The sequence below is a fragment of the Hypanus sabinus genome, chromosome 13 (genome assembly GCF_030144855.1).
Source record: "Hypanus sabinus isolate sHypSab1 chromosome 13, sHypSab1.hap1, whole genome shotgun sequence".
Taxonomy (NCBI): Eukaryota; Metazoa; Chordata; class Chondrichthyes; order Myliobatiformes; family Dasyatidae; genus Hypanus; species Hypanus sabinus.
In genome coordinates, this window is record NC_082718.1 from 6548979 (window position 1) to 6563817 (window position 14839).

The 14839-nt window shown below is 40.0% G+C and overlaps 1 protein-coding gene across 6 annotated transcripts in view; it reads right to left on the bottom strand.

Moving 5' to 3' along the window:
• cep41 (centrosomal protein 41) overlaps window positions 1-14839 on the bottom strand; it is a 61490-nt gene that overhangs the window by 1495 nt on the left and 45156 nt on the right. For 5 of the 6 annotated variants that reach the window (XM_059987063.1, XM_059987062.1, XM_059987061.1 and 2 more), the window contains 3 exons: window positions 13498-13565; window positions 8661-8775; window positions 5687-5893 (listed from right to left, as the gene is read on the bottom strand). In XM_059987063.1, coding sequence (XP_059843046.1) covers window positions 5687-5893; window positions 8661-8775; window positions 13498-13565 — 390 coding nt within the window. The remainder of the gene's footprint in view (window positions 1-5686; window positions 5894-8660; window positions 8776-13497; window positions 13566-14839) is intronic. The other variant, XM_059987064.1, reaches the window with a different exon arrangement.

Genomic DNA, 14839 nt, shown 5'->3' on the forward strand with positions numbered 1-14839 from the left:
ATGGTTTCTAAAACAAAACTTCAAAAACAAGTTATCAGAGCTATTGCCAGACATGTCATCACTTGAAAGTTCACTGAAGTTTTAAAAAGTCTTGTAAGTTCAGAAAAAGCAGAACAAGTCTTAAATAGAGGTGCAAGATTAGAAGCAAACTCTATTTACCAGCATTTTTGTGGTGTCTGATATGACTGGAGGCTGCTGTCTCCTCTGACGAGGACAGAGTACAAATACAATGTTAGAACATGGCAAGCAAAAACTACTTTGACATTCCAAAGCAGTTAAAGGAATGTTGTGCTGTTAAACAGGCTGTCTAGGGTAAAATGTTAAACTTGTGCCTTGTCATCCTAATAAATGGTGTAAAAGGTATCAACATTCTGAAAGAGCCTTTAAATATCATTAACAATAAAGTAAGCAGCTGTTCACTTATGAGAGGCTTGTTATGCACATCATAAATATGCCTTTCATACTTTAAAATAGTGACTACATTTATTCATCTGTATGTACTGTGGAGACGGAAAGGGACACTAGTGAATTCAAGGAAGGAAACAGTGACAGTCTGGTGCACATTGATATTACGGAGGTGATAGTGTAGGAGGTCTTGAAATAAACAGTGAATAAATTCCTGAGGCCCAACCAGGTGTATCCTAGGATTCATGGGAAGCAAGGGAGAAGATTACTGAGGTCCTGGCAGAGATTTTTGTATCTTCATTAGTTACAGGCAGGGTAAAGACTAGATAGCTAATGTTGTGCCTTTATTTAAGAAGGGCAGCAGGGATAAGTCAGAGAAATACAGGTTGACAAATGTTACATCAGTGGTGGGAAGTTACTGAAAAGGATAAGGCTGATAGAAATTGTCAGCATGGCTTCCTGAATGGAAAATCATGCCTTGTGAATTTGATTGTGTGTTTTGAAGAGATGACCATGAGAATTTACAAAGTAATAGATATTATCCACGTGCACTTTACCACAGTTTTGACTGGGCCTCACATGGTAAACTAGTTCAGAATGTTAGAACAGATGGGAACTATATAACAATTACAGCACGGAAACAGGCCATCTTGGCCCTTCTAGTCCGTGCCGAACGCTTACTCTCACCTCGTCCCACTGGCTTGCACTCAGCCCATAACCCTCCATTCCTTTTCTGTCCATATACCTATCCAATTTTACTTTAAATGACAACACTGAACCTGCCGCTACCACTTCTACCGGAAGCTTATTACAATCAGCCACCACTCTCTGAGTAAAGAAATTCCCGCTCGTGTTACCCTTAAACTTTTGCCCCCTAACTCTCGACTCATGTCCTCTTGTTTGAATCTCCCCTACTCTCAATGGAAAAAGCCTATCCACGTCAACTCTAACTATCCCCCTCATAATTTTAAATACCTCCATCAAGTCCCCCCTCAACCTATGCTCCAAAGAATAAAGACCTAACTTGTTCAGCCTTTCCCTGTAACTTAGGTGCTGAAACCCAGGTAACATTCTAGGAAATCCTCTCTGTACTCCCTCTATTTTGGTGACCAGAACTGTACACAATACTCCAAATTCGGCCTTACCAATACCTTGTACAATTTTAACATTACATCCCAACTCCTATACTCAATGCTCTGATTTATAAAGGCCAGCATACTGTTACGAATGAGGATTAACTCTGATGGGCAGAAGGGTGCAAAGTCGCCCCCCCCCCCTTTTTGAGAATCGCAAAATCGCTACTATTTCGGGTCTGATACCAAGGAAATGAGAGAGACAATGCAGAGATACACAAAAGTGGGATGTCTCCTCCTAACAAAAGCGGAACGGAACCACTGATTACTGTTATTGTCTCTTGGAGAAGGATTGTGTATTGAGTACTGTTCTATTCATTGAAACCCCTCAGGGGGCAACCAGAGTGGTCTGGTTGATGGGTTGCATCATCCCAACCTGACTGACACCTGAGACCCCGTGAGTGGGGATAAAAGTAAGGTCTGGGGAACACCCCTCAGACGCACCAGGAGAGACGCTATGAGACCGGTGGGGGCTTGTGTGTGTGCGTGTCCACCCTTGCCTGGGTGGCGAGTCCACCACGGAAGAATGGTCTAGCTAAAGGATGGAGGGGTCATACGTGAATGGCCACAACAACAACGCATCGACGGATCAAGATCGTAAAGGAAAGTTGGCAAGTCAATAGCTGTTACTCTCTCTCTCTCTCTCCAACAATTGCAACACAGCGGCCAACAACTACCGCAGCCTGCATGAGCTGAACTGAACTTTATATTTCCATCGGACAATTCATTATCCCCTGGACAACGATCGAGCTTATTTCTTATTGATTATTATTATACCCGCATTTTTAGGTTTAGTATTGATGATGTATATTATCTGTATATTTGCATTGATATTATCTTTGTGTATTTTTACTAATAATACTGTTAAAAATAGTATCAGCAGACTCCAATGGATACTCCTATCTTTGCTGGTAAGATACCCAGTTACGGGGTTCGTAACAATACCAAAAACTTTTATCACCACCCTATCCACATGAGATTCCACCTTCAGGGAACTATGCACCATTATTCCTAGATCACTCTGTTCTACTGCATTCTTCAATGCCCTACCATTTACCATGTATGTCCTATTTGGATTATTCCTACCAAAATGTAGTACCTCACACTTATCAGCATTAAATTCCATCTGCCGTCGTTCAGCCCACTTTTCTAACTGGCCTAAATCTCTCTGCAAGCTTTGAAAACCTATTTCATTATCCACAACACCACCTACCTTAGTATCGTCTGTATACTTACTAATCCAATTTACCACCCCATCATCCAGATCATTAATGTATATGACAAACAACATTGGACCCAGTACAGATCCCTGAGGCACTAAGATCCTCTAGTCACCGGCCTCCAACCTAACAAAGTTATCCACCACTACTCTCTGGCATCTCCCATCCAGCCACTGTTGAATCCATTTTACTACTTCAAATTAATACCTAACTATTGAACCTTCCTAACTAACCTTCCGTGCGGAACCTTGTCAAAGGCCTTACTGAAGTCCATGTAGACAACATCCACTGCTTTACCCTTGTCAACTTTCCTTGTAACCTCTTCAAAAAATTCAATAAGATTTGTCAAACATGACCTTCCACGCACAAATACATGCTGACTGTTCCTAATCAGACCCTGTCATCAGATAATTATATATGCCATCTCTAAGAATACGTTCTATTAATTTACCCACCACTGTCGTCAAACTGACAGGCCAGTAATTGCTAGGTTAACTCTTAGAACCCTTTTTAAACAATGGAACTACATGAGTAATACGCCAATCCTCTGGCACTATCCCTGTTTCTAATGACATTTGAAATACTTCTGTCAGAGCCCCTGCTATTTCTACACTAACTTCCCTCAAGGTCCTAGGGAATATCCTGTCAGGACCCAGAGATTTATCCACTTTTATATTCCTTAAAAGCACCAGTACTTCCTCCTCTTTAATCGTCATAGTTTCCATAACTTACCTCCTTGTTTCCCTTACCTTACACATTTCAACTAAGATGAGCTTTCCATTGATACAAATTTGGCTTGGTGGTAGGGGCTAGAGGGTTGTATTTTAGATTGTATGTCTGTGACCAGTCAAATGCTGAAGAAATTAGAGCTGTGTCCTTCATTATTTGCATTTTTATTAATAATGTAAATGGCTTGATAATAAGTTTGCAGCTAGCTCCAATATAGTAGACCAATATTCAAGGTGCAGTGCCACCATGGCCTGGTACAAATGCAGAACGACACCCCTCTGCATGAATCCCACTGCAATGAAGGTCAATATGCAATCTACCTTTTTAATCAGTTGAGGGAGGATGGTAATGGAACCAGGAGAAAACCACTTTCTGGTTGGCTTTTCTGCTTCTGAACTATGCTGACAAGAGCTCAGCAGCACAGAATACAACTAGGAGGAAGCAGGGGTAAAGGAGACTATTTGATGAGGAATGAAATGGGAAGTCAAATGGAAAGCGCTTGAATTAAAGACTGAATGCAATGTTATCTAACGGCCAAAAACCTGAGTAATCGCATTGTCAAGTTTGCCAACGACTTGACAGGCTTATCACCCACAACTACAGAGAGTTGTTGCAAGAGTTTGAGGCCTGGTGACAGGCAAATAACTCTGCCTCAATATCAACAAAACAAAGGAGACAGTTATCAACTTCAGGAGAACTCACATCTCTCGCACTCCTCTATACATAGGTGGCACAGCAGTGGAAATTGCGAGCAGTTTCAAACTCCCGAAAGTGATCATCTTGCACAACATTTTGTGGTCCCAGAACATATTCTACATATTTAAGAAAGCTTAGCAATACCTTTGCTTTCTGAGGAGGTTGAAGAGATCTGGACCACGCACAAGAAGACAGATGTGCAGTACAGAGCATCGTAACATCACTGCATGGTATGGAGACTGCACTATGGCAGACAGGAAGGCTCTACAGTGGGTAGTCAAAATGGCCAATGCATCACCAGCTCCAGCCTACCTGCCATCAAAGTCACAGATACAGAAGGGTGCTGGAAAGAGACCAGCAATATCATTACAGCCCCCCAGTCTGCTCATAGACCACTTTTCCGACTCCCATCAGGGAGGAGGCTATGGCATCCATGCTAGGACCAGACTCAAAAATAGTTACTTTCCCCAAGCAATAAGGCTGATCAATACCTGCACCCACTATCACACCCCACCAACACTACTTTATCATTTCCTGTCAGAGTTACAAGTCACCTGTCACCTTATGTACAGACACCCTAAAGCCGTGCGTCACCTTATGGGCATACAATGTATACAAGACATGTATTTATATTTTTTGTGTGTTTTAAAAAAAAATTATTGCATTTTTTATCTTGCATTTTTTGTGCTGCACCGGATCTGCAGTAACAATTATTTCATTCTCCTTTACACCTGTATACTGGAATGATATTAAACAACCCTGAACCTTGATGCTGATTGTAACTGCCCTTTAGCACAGACAGTTCACTATCCTCTGCACTTCGAAAGGTTTATACTTTACATTTCCATATTATTATTAAAAAATGTCTGAGTGGACAAATATTCTGACCCATTCAATTTAATCGCCACAAGACAGGTATTTAGACTTTAGCATCAGCCTGAAAGGAAGTTTGGTATAAGATCTCACAAGAAAGGACATCAATGAGTTAAATTTGACAGTTACAAAGATGCATATCAAACTGGATTCTACATAGTAAATCAGAAGGCAATGTCCCTTTAAAGCTCTTTGTCATCAGATGGCCTTCAGGGAAAAAGCAGCAGAAAGCAGTCATTCAAAGCTACTGCAATTTAGTTATGCACTGAATAAGATCATAGCCATTCTCTGAACTGACGCTCTATCCAACAATATCTTTGGCCAAGAAAAATGAATCAAAGTAAGATTTAATATGAATTATTGATAAATCAATATTCCTTTTGCAAAGAGGTTCCCAACTTTTTTTTTAAATGCAAGGACCCCTACTGTTAACCAAACGGTCTGTGGACCCCAGAATGGGAACCCCTGCTTTTGCAGAAGGAAGCACTTTCATCATTGCTCATAACTTCTAAAGTTCTTGACTTAAGGCCTAGGTCTACTTTTGCTTAGGTAATTCCCCCTCTTCTAAAGACTCTACATGACACTCATTAACTTATCATTACTTTCTATGATTTACTATACAGTACTTACTGGCAGGAACCAGGATCTCATCCAAGCTATACCGAATCTTGTTTAAATCTTCTTCAGTGAACCGGAACTTATCCTCTGCAGGGAGTGTTGGTTCTTGAGCTGTTGATCGCCTCTGACGAGGTGTTGGGACAACTGGAGGTTGACACGATGGTGGAATGGATCCAGTGGTTAGTCCTTGTGGGAACATCTGGGCAACTACTTTCAGTCCTAATAAGGTATTAACATTATTAAGATTCAAATATGCAACTGTAGTTTTACTGACAGACAAGACTTCATTACAAAAGTGAGAATGCACAAAGTAAATCAGTAACAACATCCCCATAGTTTCTTCCTAATTATTTGATTTATCTATCTACTATGCTTTTCAAATCAAGCACCAAGTTTACTTTCATCTCAGATCTCAAATATTTAGATAACATGTCTCAATTATTTTTTGGCCGAATTCAACTACAGTGGATTCTGGTTAATTGGAACAAGTAAATTTTGGCCCAATTAAGTGGTTACCCCAATTAGCCAAAGTTTCATGGAAATTGTTAAAAGGGTTTAAAAAAGAAAACTACCATTTAACTGAGTAACAAATTATGCATTTAAATGAAATACAAAACAGAACATTACTAATACTACTACAGTACTATAAAACTGTATTAGTCCCTATTAGTTACTGGAGAAATTCCTCCAGTACACGCTACTGTGTTCTTTTGATTTACTGTAAAAGAACAAAATCAGCACTGACACCTAGTGTAGATAATGGACTGCCTTCATACAAAGCTTTCAACGATTGCATCCTCCAAATTCTTCACAGTTCCTAACCTGAAGTAATGAAATAGTTTCATTTGCACTCCCGCCTGTTTCTGGCATCACCTAGCCTGATTGCTTGAAATTGCAGTGAGCAAAACAGTTCTGAATTGTCTTTCTGCTTATTTCTCTCTACCAGTTTCAAAAATCACTGCTTTTTGAACACAAATACACGGAACTGATGCTATTTAACAACCTTTCATTGTCTAATGGCCATAACAAGTGCATGTAACTAACGCTGGAAATTGTTCAGCAACAGTCCAATTACAGTGTCCCAAATAAATGAATATTTTCTTGATTACTTTTAGTTTTTTTTAAATCTACAGAGTTGCACCGAATAAGCAGCTGCCCTGATTAACTGGAATTCACTGCATTTCATATTCTCCCACATTATAGTCCATTTTCAGATCTTTGCTTTTCACTTAACCCTGTCTACTTTGTAATTTATTTTCTTAACTATCTTACGAACCAGATCAGAAACAGTAAGGTAGCAACCATACTTCTGGTCACTTCACCCAAGTCCTAACTTGAGGCCCCAGTAACAATCTCTGTGGTACATCATTTATTATCTTGCCTAACAGAGAAAACCTACTCAAGAGACTCCTGGATGGATACATGGAGCTTAGAAAAATAGAGGGCTATGGGTAAGCCTAGGTAGTTCCAAGGTAAGGACATGTTTGGCACAGCTTTGTAGGCTGAAGGGCCTGTACTGTGCTGTAGGTTTTCAGTCGCCAGCTAATCTTCTATCCACAGCAATACCATCTCCTGCAGTATGAGCTTTTATTTTCCACAACCTTCGATGTAGAAGCTATCAAATGTTTTTTTGAAAAGCTCAGTTTAGTGCATCTACTAATTTCCCTTCGTCCACAGTATATTCTAGAACATAGAAATCTACAGCACATTACAGGCCCTTCAGCCCAAAATGTTGTGCCAACCCTGTAACCTACTCTAGAAACTGCCTATAATTTTCTGAGCACATAGCCCTCTATTTTTTCTAAGCTCCACGTACCTACCTAAGAGGCTCTTAAAAGACCCTATTGTATTCGCTTCCACCACCGCACACACCTACTTTCTGCTGATATGCCCTCGGTATCCATCTCCAAGCACCTTAAAACTATGCCCCTTTGTGTCATCCATTTCAACCTTGGGAAAAAGCCTCTGGCTATCCACCTGTTCAATGCCCCTCTTCATCTCATACATATGTACCCTAACCCTAACCCTAACCAGTTTTTCTTCTGTTTTACTTGTTATATCCTCAGAAACAGATTTGTCAAGAATAATTTCCCTTTCCTAAACTCGTACTGCCATTCTCCAATCCTATTAATGTTTACAAAATGTTTTTATTTACATCTTTGAGCTCTCCCACCCACTACTATTGTTGGTCTTTCTGGTCTGTTTTTCAGTTTCTCCCATCACATGAAATAGTTTCTAACTCTAATAGTTTGATAATGTACAAGATGCATATATATATCTTGTTTTAATGAGTGATGGGTGACAAAATAGTGCAATGGTTAGCACAATGCTTTACAGTATCAATGACCAAGGTTCAATTCCCACTGATGTCTGTAAGAAGTTAGTACGTTCTCCTCGTGAACTCCTGAGTTTCCTCCAGGTGCTCCACTTTCCTCCCACATTCTGAAGATGTACAGTTGGCAGGTTAATTAGTCATTGTAAATTGTCCCATGATTAGTCTAGGGTTAAATTGGAGGTTGCTAGGCAGTGTGACTTGAAGAGCTGGAAGGGCCTATTCCACACTGTATATCAATAAATAAATTTATGAGCTAAAACCTATCATCATTCTACAAAGCAAATGACTGAAAAATTCATAAAGTTAAGCTTTATTCGTTCACTTTAGTTTGCAATTCTCTCCCGAAAGGGTCACATTCCACTAAATCCAGAGAATTTAGTGCAAGCAGGTGGAATAAGCCCAGAGGAACTGTAAGAGTTTTCAGTGACTGTGCAATGAGAAGCTTACCTATTACTTACTTAGCCAATGCATATATTTTATTAAATAACTTGTATTTTATTGGTGAATTTTAAGCAGTAATATACGTGACATTTAACTTCGGTGTCTATGTACATAATATATACAAATGCCTCACATTGTTAATATTTAAGAGCTACTCAACCACTCCATTACATCATGGAGGACAAAAGGTGCTAGAAATTCCAGACTCACCTCCTGACAGCATAAACAGATTCTCAAAGCCTCTCTCACACAACGTTGTGGCAGCCTGACTAGCTATTCGTTCATCTTCGTCGTAAAGAAGAATGATTTTCCCAGGTGTGTTTTTCTAAATGCAGTCATTAAGGCTCTGAAACTGACTCATCATTAAAATAAATGTAACAACTGATTGAATTAGTTTTGTTGTAAAGCAAATTGGGCTGGGAAGGCGAGTGTGGTCAGGGAGAAAGAGTAGAAGCTTAAGGGGGAAATAAAGATGTGTAGTAAAGGTACTGTTCATATATAATGCTCTATCAAATCTCAATAGCTCCACCCTCTCCTCCCCAAGAATCATAGACTTTTGAAGTTGATTTAGTCAAACTTTCTCTGATACCAGATGGCATACTGCCAAGATTTCTGCTAGAAAGTTCTTCTCCTGCAGGAATCATTAGCCCAAAAGTGCTGTTTGAATTCCAAAATTGTTAACTACCTCAACACTGACAATACTTAATTACATACATCAGTAGCAAAATGATACAGCATTGTATAATAAAACACAAAGAATTTTTAAAATTCTAAATGTTGCAACCATCTGGTAGAGAATTGATGTACCTTAATTTGCTGAGGTGAAGAATGTATTACACTTGTCAAGGTGAGGATTGCAACATTTTACAATTTAAAGTAGAATAAATACGAAAGTGATGTTGGCCTGCAGTACAAAACTGCTCCTATCTTGCTAATAATATTCAGAATGGTTTTACTTACAGACAAGGACCACTGGAAAATTCCTTCTGTTTGCTAAGGTCTGGATTCAAGATCAGATTTTATTACCAAAGAAATAAATGGTAAAATAATAGGTACAAAAATTAAATACTTTTGTTATTCATGGGATGGGTTTAGATAATGAAATGGAACATTATACCTCAAATGCTAGAACTGGCTCAGATTAAAGTCCAGATAGAATACCAATGGCGACTGATTTTGCCAAAGAAAGGACAAAGAACAAGTTAGACAACGCAGAATATACCTTCCCCTCTCGCAAAGGAACATCTTACTTTCCTCTTAGTGGACAGCTCAGTACCGTTTAATGAATTGAACATTGCTTGGCTATAATAATTTTAAATGAAACAATTTAGGCAAACTTAATTTTATTCTAATTAATATAAATGCAAGATTTGCTCCTAGGTTTATGGGTACAGATTTGGAATCCCATTTAATACCTGCAAGAGATAAATAATGTGTAAAAGGTGCAGAAAGTGGTAATCTTCTTAAAATGGGGCTAGAGGAGAAAGACGTCTGCTGTGTGTGTTTAACCTCACTACTTTGAATCATGAATTCTTTAATCTTTAGGAATAACAAACAAAATGTCATTTGTCAACAGTACAAAGTTACCTATAGATGGTGCCTTCATATTAAATCATTGATACTGTGAAGACTTTCATATAGCTAAGACAGCTTGACACAGCACTGAAGTAATTCCAGCTTCTAAGGAAGAAAATACAGAACATAGAACAATACAAGACCTTTAGCCAATGATGCTGCCAACCCTTTAACCTACACCACGATCAATCTAACCTTTCCCTCCTACATAGACCATGACCCTCCATTTTTCTTTCATCCATCCACCCATCTATGAATCTGTGAAATGTCCATAAAGTATCAGCCTCACCCGCCACACCTGTCAATGCATTCCAGTCACTTACCACCGAAAGTCCACCTCTGACATCCCCCAACTAATGAGGGCCAAAACATCATGGACTTGGACCTCAAGGTCCTTGTTCCCCCTGTTCCTTCACACTGACAAGAATCCTGCCATTATTCTTGTACTTTGTCGTCATTTGACCTTCCAAAGTGTCTCATTTTGCATTATTCCAGATTAAACTCCATCCGCTACTTCTCAGTCCAACTCTGGGTCCTACCTATGCCTCATCATAATCTACTTCTACACTAGCCCCAACAACACCAATCTTTCAATCATTTGCAAATTAATAACCCAACCTACCACTTCCTATCCAACTTACTTATATAAAAACCACAAAGATCAGGGTCCACAAAGCAGATCCCTGCAGAACACGGCTAATCACTGACTTCCAGGCAGAATACAGAACATTTATTACCGTCCTCTCCTTCAGTGGGTTAGCCAATTCCATATTCATGCAGTCATGTTTCCATGGATCCCATGTCTTATAACTTCCAATGGGAAGGATTATCAAATATCTTACTTACCTATCCTAATACTTTTCAAAAGCTCCAATACATCATTTTTCTTAACCATGACATTAGCTTGCTCTATGCTGACCTCACATTTATCAAGGATCCTCTTACTGGTGAAGAATGAGGCAAAGCATTCATTAAGAACCTCCCCTGCCTCCTCCAACTCCCCTTTATCCCTGAGCAGTTTTACCTTCACTCTAGTCACTTACTGTAACACACCACGGTTTTATTTTTCAAAACCATACTAAGCAAGGCTTTTCTAGCTCTGCCCCTTCTCAAGCTCCTTACTCACTATCATAACTCAAGAGATCTGTCCAAATTTTGTTTTCTAAACCTTAAGTATGCTTCTTCCCTTGTCTAAATGTTTGACCTCTCTAGTCAACCGTGGTTCCTTCATTTCTACTAATCTTTTCCTGACTCAATGGGACAAACAGCTCCATGCATCTGTTCTTAATTTATGCTCCCAAATTCCTACCTAATGCCACTGTAATTAGTCATTCCCCCAATTAAATACTCTTCCATACCACCTGCACCTATCCTTGCCCAATGCTATAGGTCAGGGTGTTGTGGTGACTGTCTCTGAAATGATTTCCCATGAAGAGATGTTGCCTAACTAGGTTCATTATCTAGAACTAGTTCTAGAATGGCCTCTCCACAAACTGTGCCAGGAATCCTTCTCAGACACATCAAACAAATTCTACGCCATTTAAACCTTTTGCACAAAGGGCATGACAATCAATATTAGGGAAGTTGAGGGCAACAACTCAGTTATTTTTACACCTTTTCAAAATATGCCTACTTATCTGACCCTTAGTGTTTCTGTTTCTATGCAGAAGTATTGAATACTAGGAAGGGAGTAATTACTCCCTTCCTGTTTCTGACTTCCACCCACACTCTCAGTATTCTCACTTTTTGCAGCTGTGATACTATCCCTGATTAGCAATGTCAACAACTCCCCCCACCTCAAAATCAACCTCCCTCTCTATCCATTTTGAAATACAGAAATCACAAAACATCAAGCTGCCAATCCTGCCCTTACAACAGCTGTCTTTGGAATGGCCACAACTTAATAATTCCATCTACTGATCCATGCTCAAAGTTCATCACCTTAGGAAGGAGCTTAAGAATGAAATTAGGAGAGCCAGAAGGGGCCATGAGAAGGCCTTGGCAAGCAGGATTAAGGTAAACCCCAATGCATTCTACAAGTATGTGAAGAGCAAGAGGATAAGATACAAAAGACTAGGACCAATCAAGAGTGACAGTGGAAAAATCTGTATGGAACTAGAGCAGATAGCAGAGGTTCTTAATGAATACTTTGCCTTAGTATTCACTACAGAAAAGGATCTTGGTGACTGTAGGGATGACTTGTGGCAGATTGAAAAGCTTGAGCATATAGACATTAAGAAAGAGGAAGTGCTGGAGCTTTTGGAAAACGTCAAGTTGGATAAGTCACTGGGACCGGACGAGATGTACCCCAGGCTACTGTGGGAGGTGAGGGAGGAAATTGCTGAGCCTCCAGTGGTGATCTTAGCATCATCAATGGGGATGGGAGAGGTTCCGGAGGATTGGAGGGTTGCAGATGTTGTTTCCTTATTCAAGAAAGGGAGTAGATAGCCCAGGAAATTATAGACCAGTGAGTCTTACTTCAGTGGTTGGTAAGTTGATGGAGAAGATCCTGAGAGGCAGGATTTATGAACATTTGGAGAGGCATAATATGACTAGGAATAGTCAGCATGGCTTTGTCAAAGGCAGGCTGTGCCTTATGAGCCTGATTGAACTTTTTGAGGATGCCGCTAAATACATTGATGAAAGTAGAGCAGTAGATGTGGTGTATATGGATTTCAACAAGGCATTTGATAAGGTAGCCCATGCAAGGCTTATTGAGAAAGTAAGGAGGCATGGGATCCAAGGGGATCTTACTTTGTGGATTCAGAATCGACTTGCCCACAGAGCGCAAAGAATGGTTGTAGACAGGTCATATTCTGCATGGAGGTTGGTGATGAGTGGTGTGCCTTTCCCACTCCTGATAATCACCTGCCTCCTGCACCTTGTTGTGACTGCCTTCCTGCAAGTCCTGTCTACCGATTCTCAATCTCCCAAATGACCTATAGGTCATCCACTCAAGCTCCAGTCCTCTAACACAGTAAGGAGTTGCAGCTGGGTGCACTTCCCACAGGCGTAGTCATCAGGGACAGTGGAAATTGCCCCAACTTCCCACATCATTCAAGACGAGCTCTGGGTTCCCACTGCTCTACCTATGCAAAACTAAAGAAGAATAACTTAACCGAAACCTCACCTTAGCCTCTGCATGCTGAAGCCTGCTGAGCCAAAGACTCAGCTCACTGCTCTAACACTGAGCATTTGAACAATGGCCACTCTACTTAACCCCAACATATTACTGGCTGCTGCCAATTAACTAATCAATTATCAACTAATAATTTGCAAATGAGTCTCTTTTAGGCTTCTGCTTGCTAAAACTGCAAGAAATTACTAAATTGGTTCAAGACCAAGCCCTAAAGGTAAAAGAACAGCAATCAAACAATCTATAAATCAATGAAATTAGATGTTCACAAACAAAGTGATAATAAAACTGGAAGTCTGATTTTGCAAACTGGCCAACAATTTAAAAAAAGGATACATATTCCAGAACCTCCTTTGTATACGGATTCATTGTCCGCGATAACATTGCTATAGGATAATTGTACGCTGCACAAAAGGGAAAAATCACAGTTTATATGGGCTAAGCACTAACTATGTATATTACTTCATAGCAGGAACTTGTAGCAAACTCTTTGGATTCCAACATAATACACACAAAATGTTATGTCACATCTATGCATCATTTTCTCAACTGGTTAAAATTCAATTCAAATGAAAAACAAATTTCAAAATTATTTAACAGTGTGACTGACATCATGAAAAATTTAGTCATGGAAGTGGCACAGTATTCACTATAAGCTCCAGGTACCACTGAACTGAACTCTAGCATGGTGATATTTCATATTCTCCCAATTCTTACAGTCAAAAATCTTCAGGTCAGTTGCTTCTGGAGTTTGTATAAAAGAAGAACTATGAAATTACAGTGCCTTGTAAAAGTACTCAGCCCCAACCCTTTGTTCACATAAATATATTACAACCAGAGATTTTGATAAATGTAACTGAGAATTTTAATTTGTGAACCACATGCTTCTTTTTTCACAGTACAGTCCAAAAGCAGGCTATTCTTGAGAACGAGGGCATGAACCCAGATGTAGTGGTCCATGTAGGGGCCAATGATGTAGGTAAAGTGAGTGAGGGGGTCTTGCTTAGAGTTCAGGGAGTTAGGAGGGAAGCTGAAAGGCAGGACCTCCAGGTGACAATCTCGGGATTGCTACCTGTGCCACGTGCAAGTGAGAAGAATAGAATGATTATGCACATTAATACGAGGCTGAGAGCATGGTGCAGGAAGGAAGGGTTCAGGTTTTTGGATAACTGGTCTTTGTTCCAGGGACATTGGGATCTGTTTCGAAGGGACGGTCTACATCTGAACTGGAGGGGTACTAACATTCTTGCAGGAATGTTTGCCAGTGCTGCTTGGGGGGGGGGGGGTTAAACTAGATGTGCAGGGGGCAGGGATCCAGAGAAGATGATATGATGAAGGATAAGGGACAGGTGGGGAATACACGTTTCCCAAATATTAATTGTGTAAAGGAGAAAGGTGAGACAGAACATGTGTTGGAAAAGCTACATGTACAGAGGGTTGGTCAGAAGGAGCATGGGGTTAAATATGTAGAAGGTTTGGGTGATCTTGAGAAGGTCATCAAAATTCAAGGTGCAATTAGCCCGATGGAAGTTCAAGGAGCTGGGTTAGGTACAATAGGCAGTGTTTTAAGCAAAGAGAGGAGGAATGGGCTAAGAATTCTATACTTGAATGCGCGTAGTGTCAGAAATAAGACAGATGAGCTTGAAGCTCAGATGAAAATGGGGAACTACGATATTGT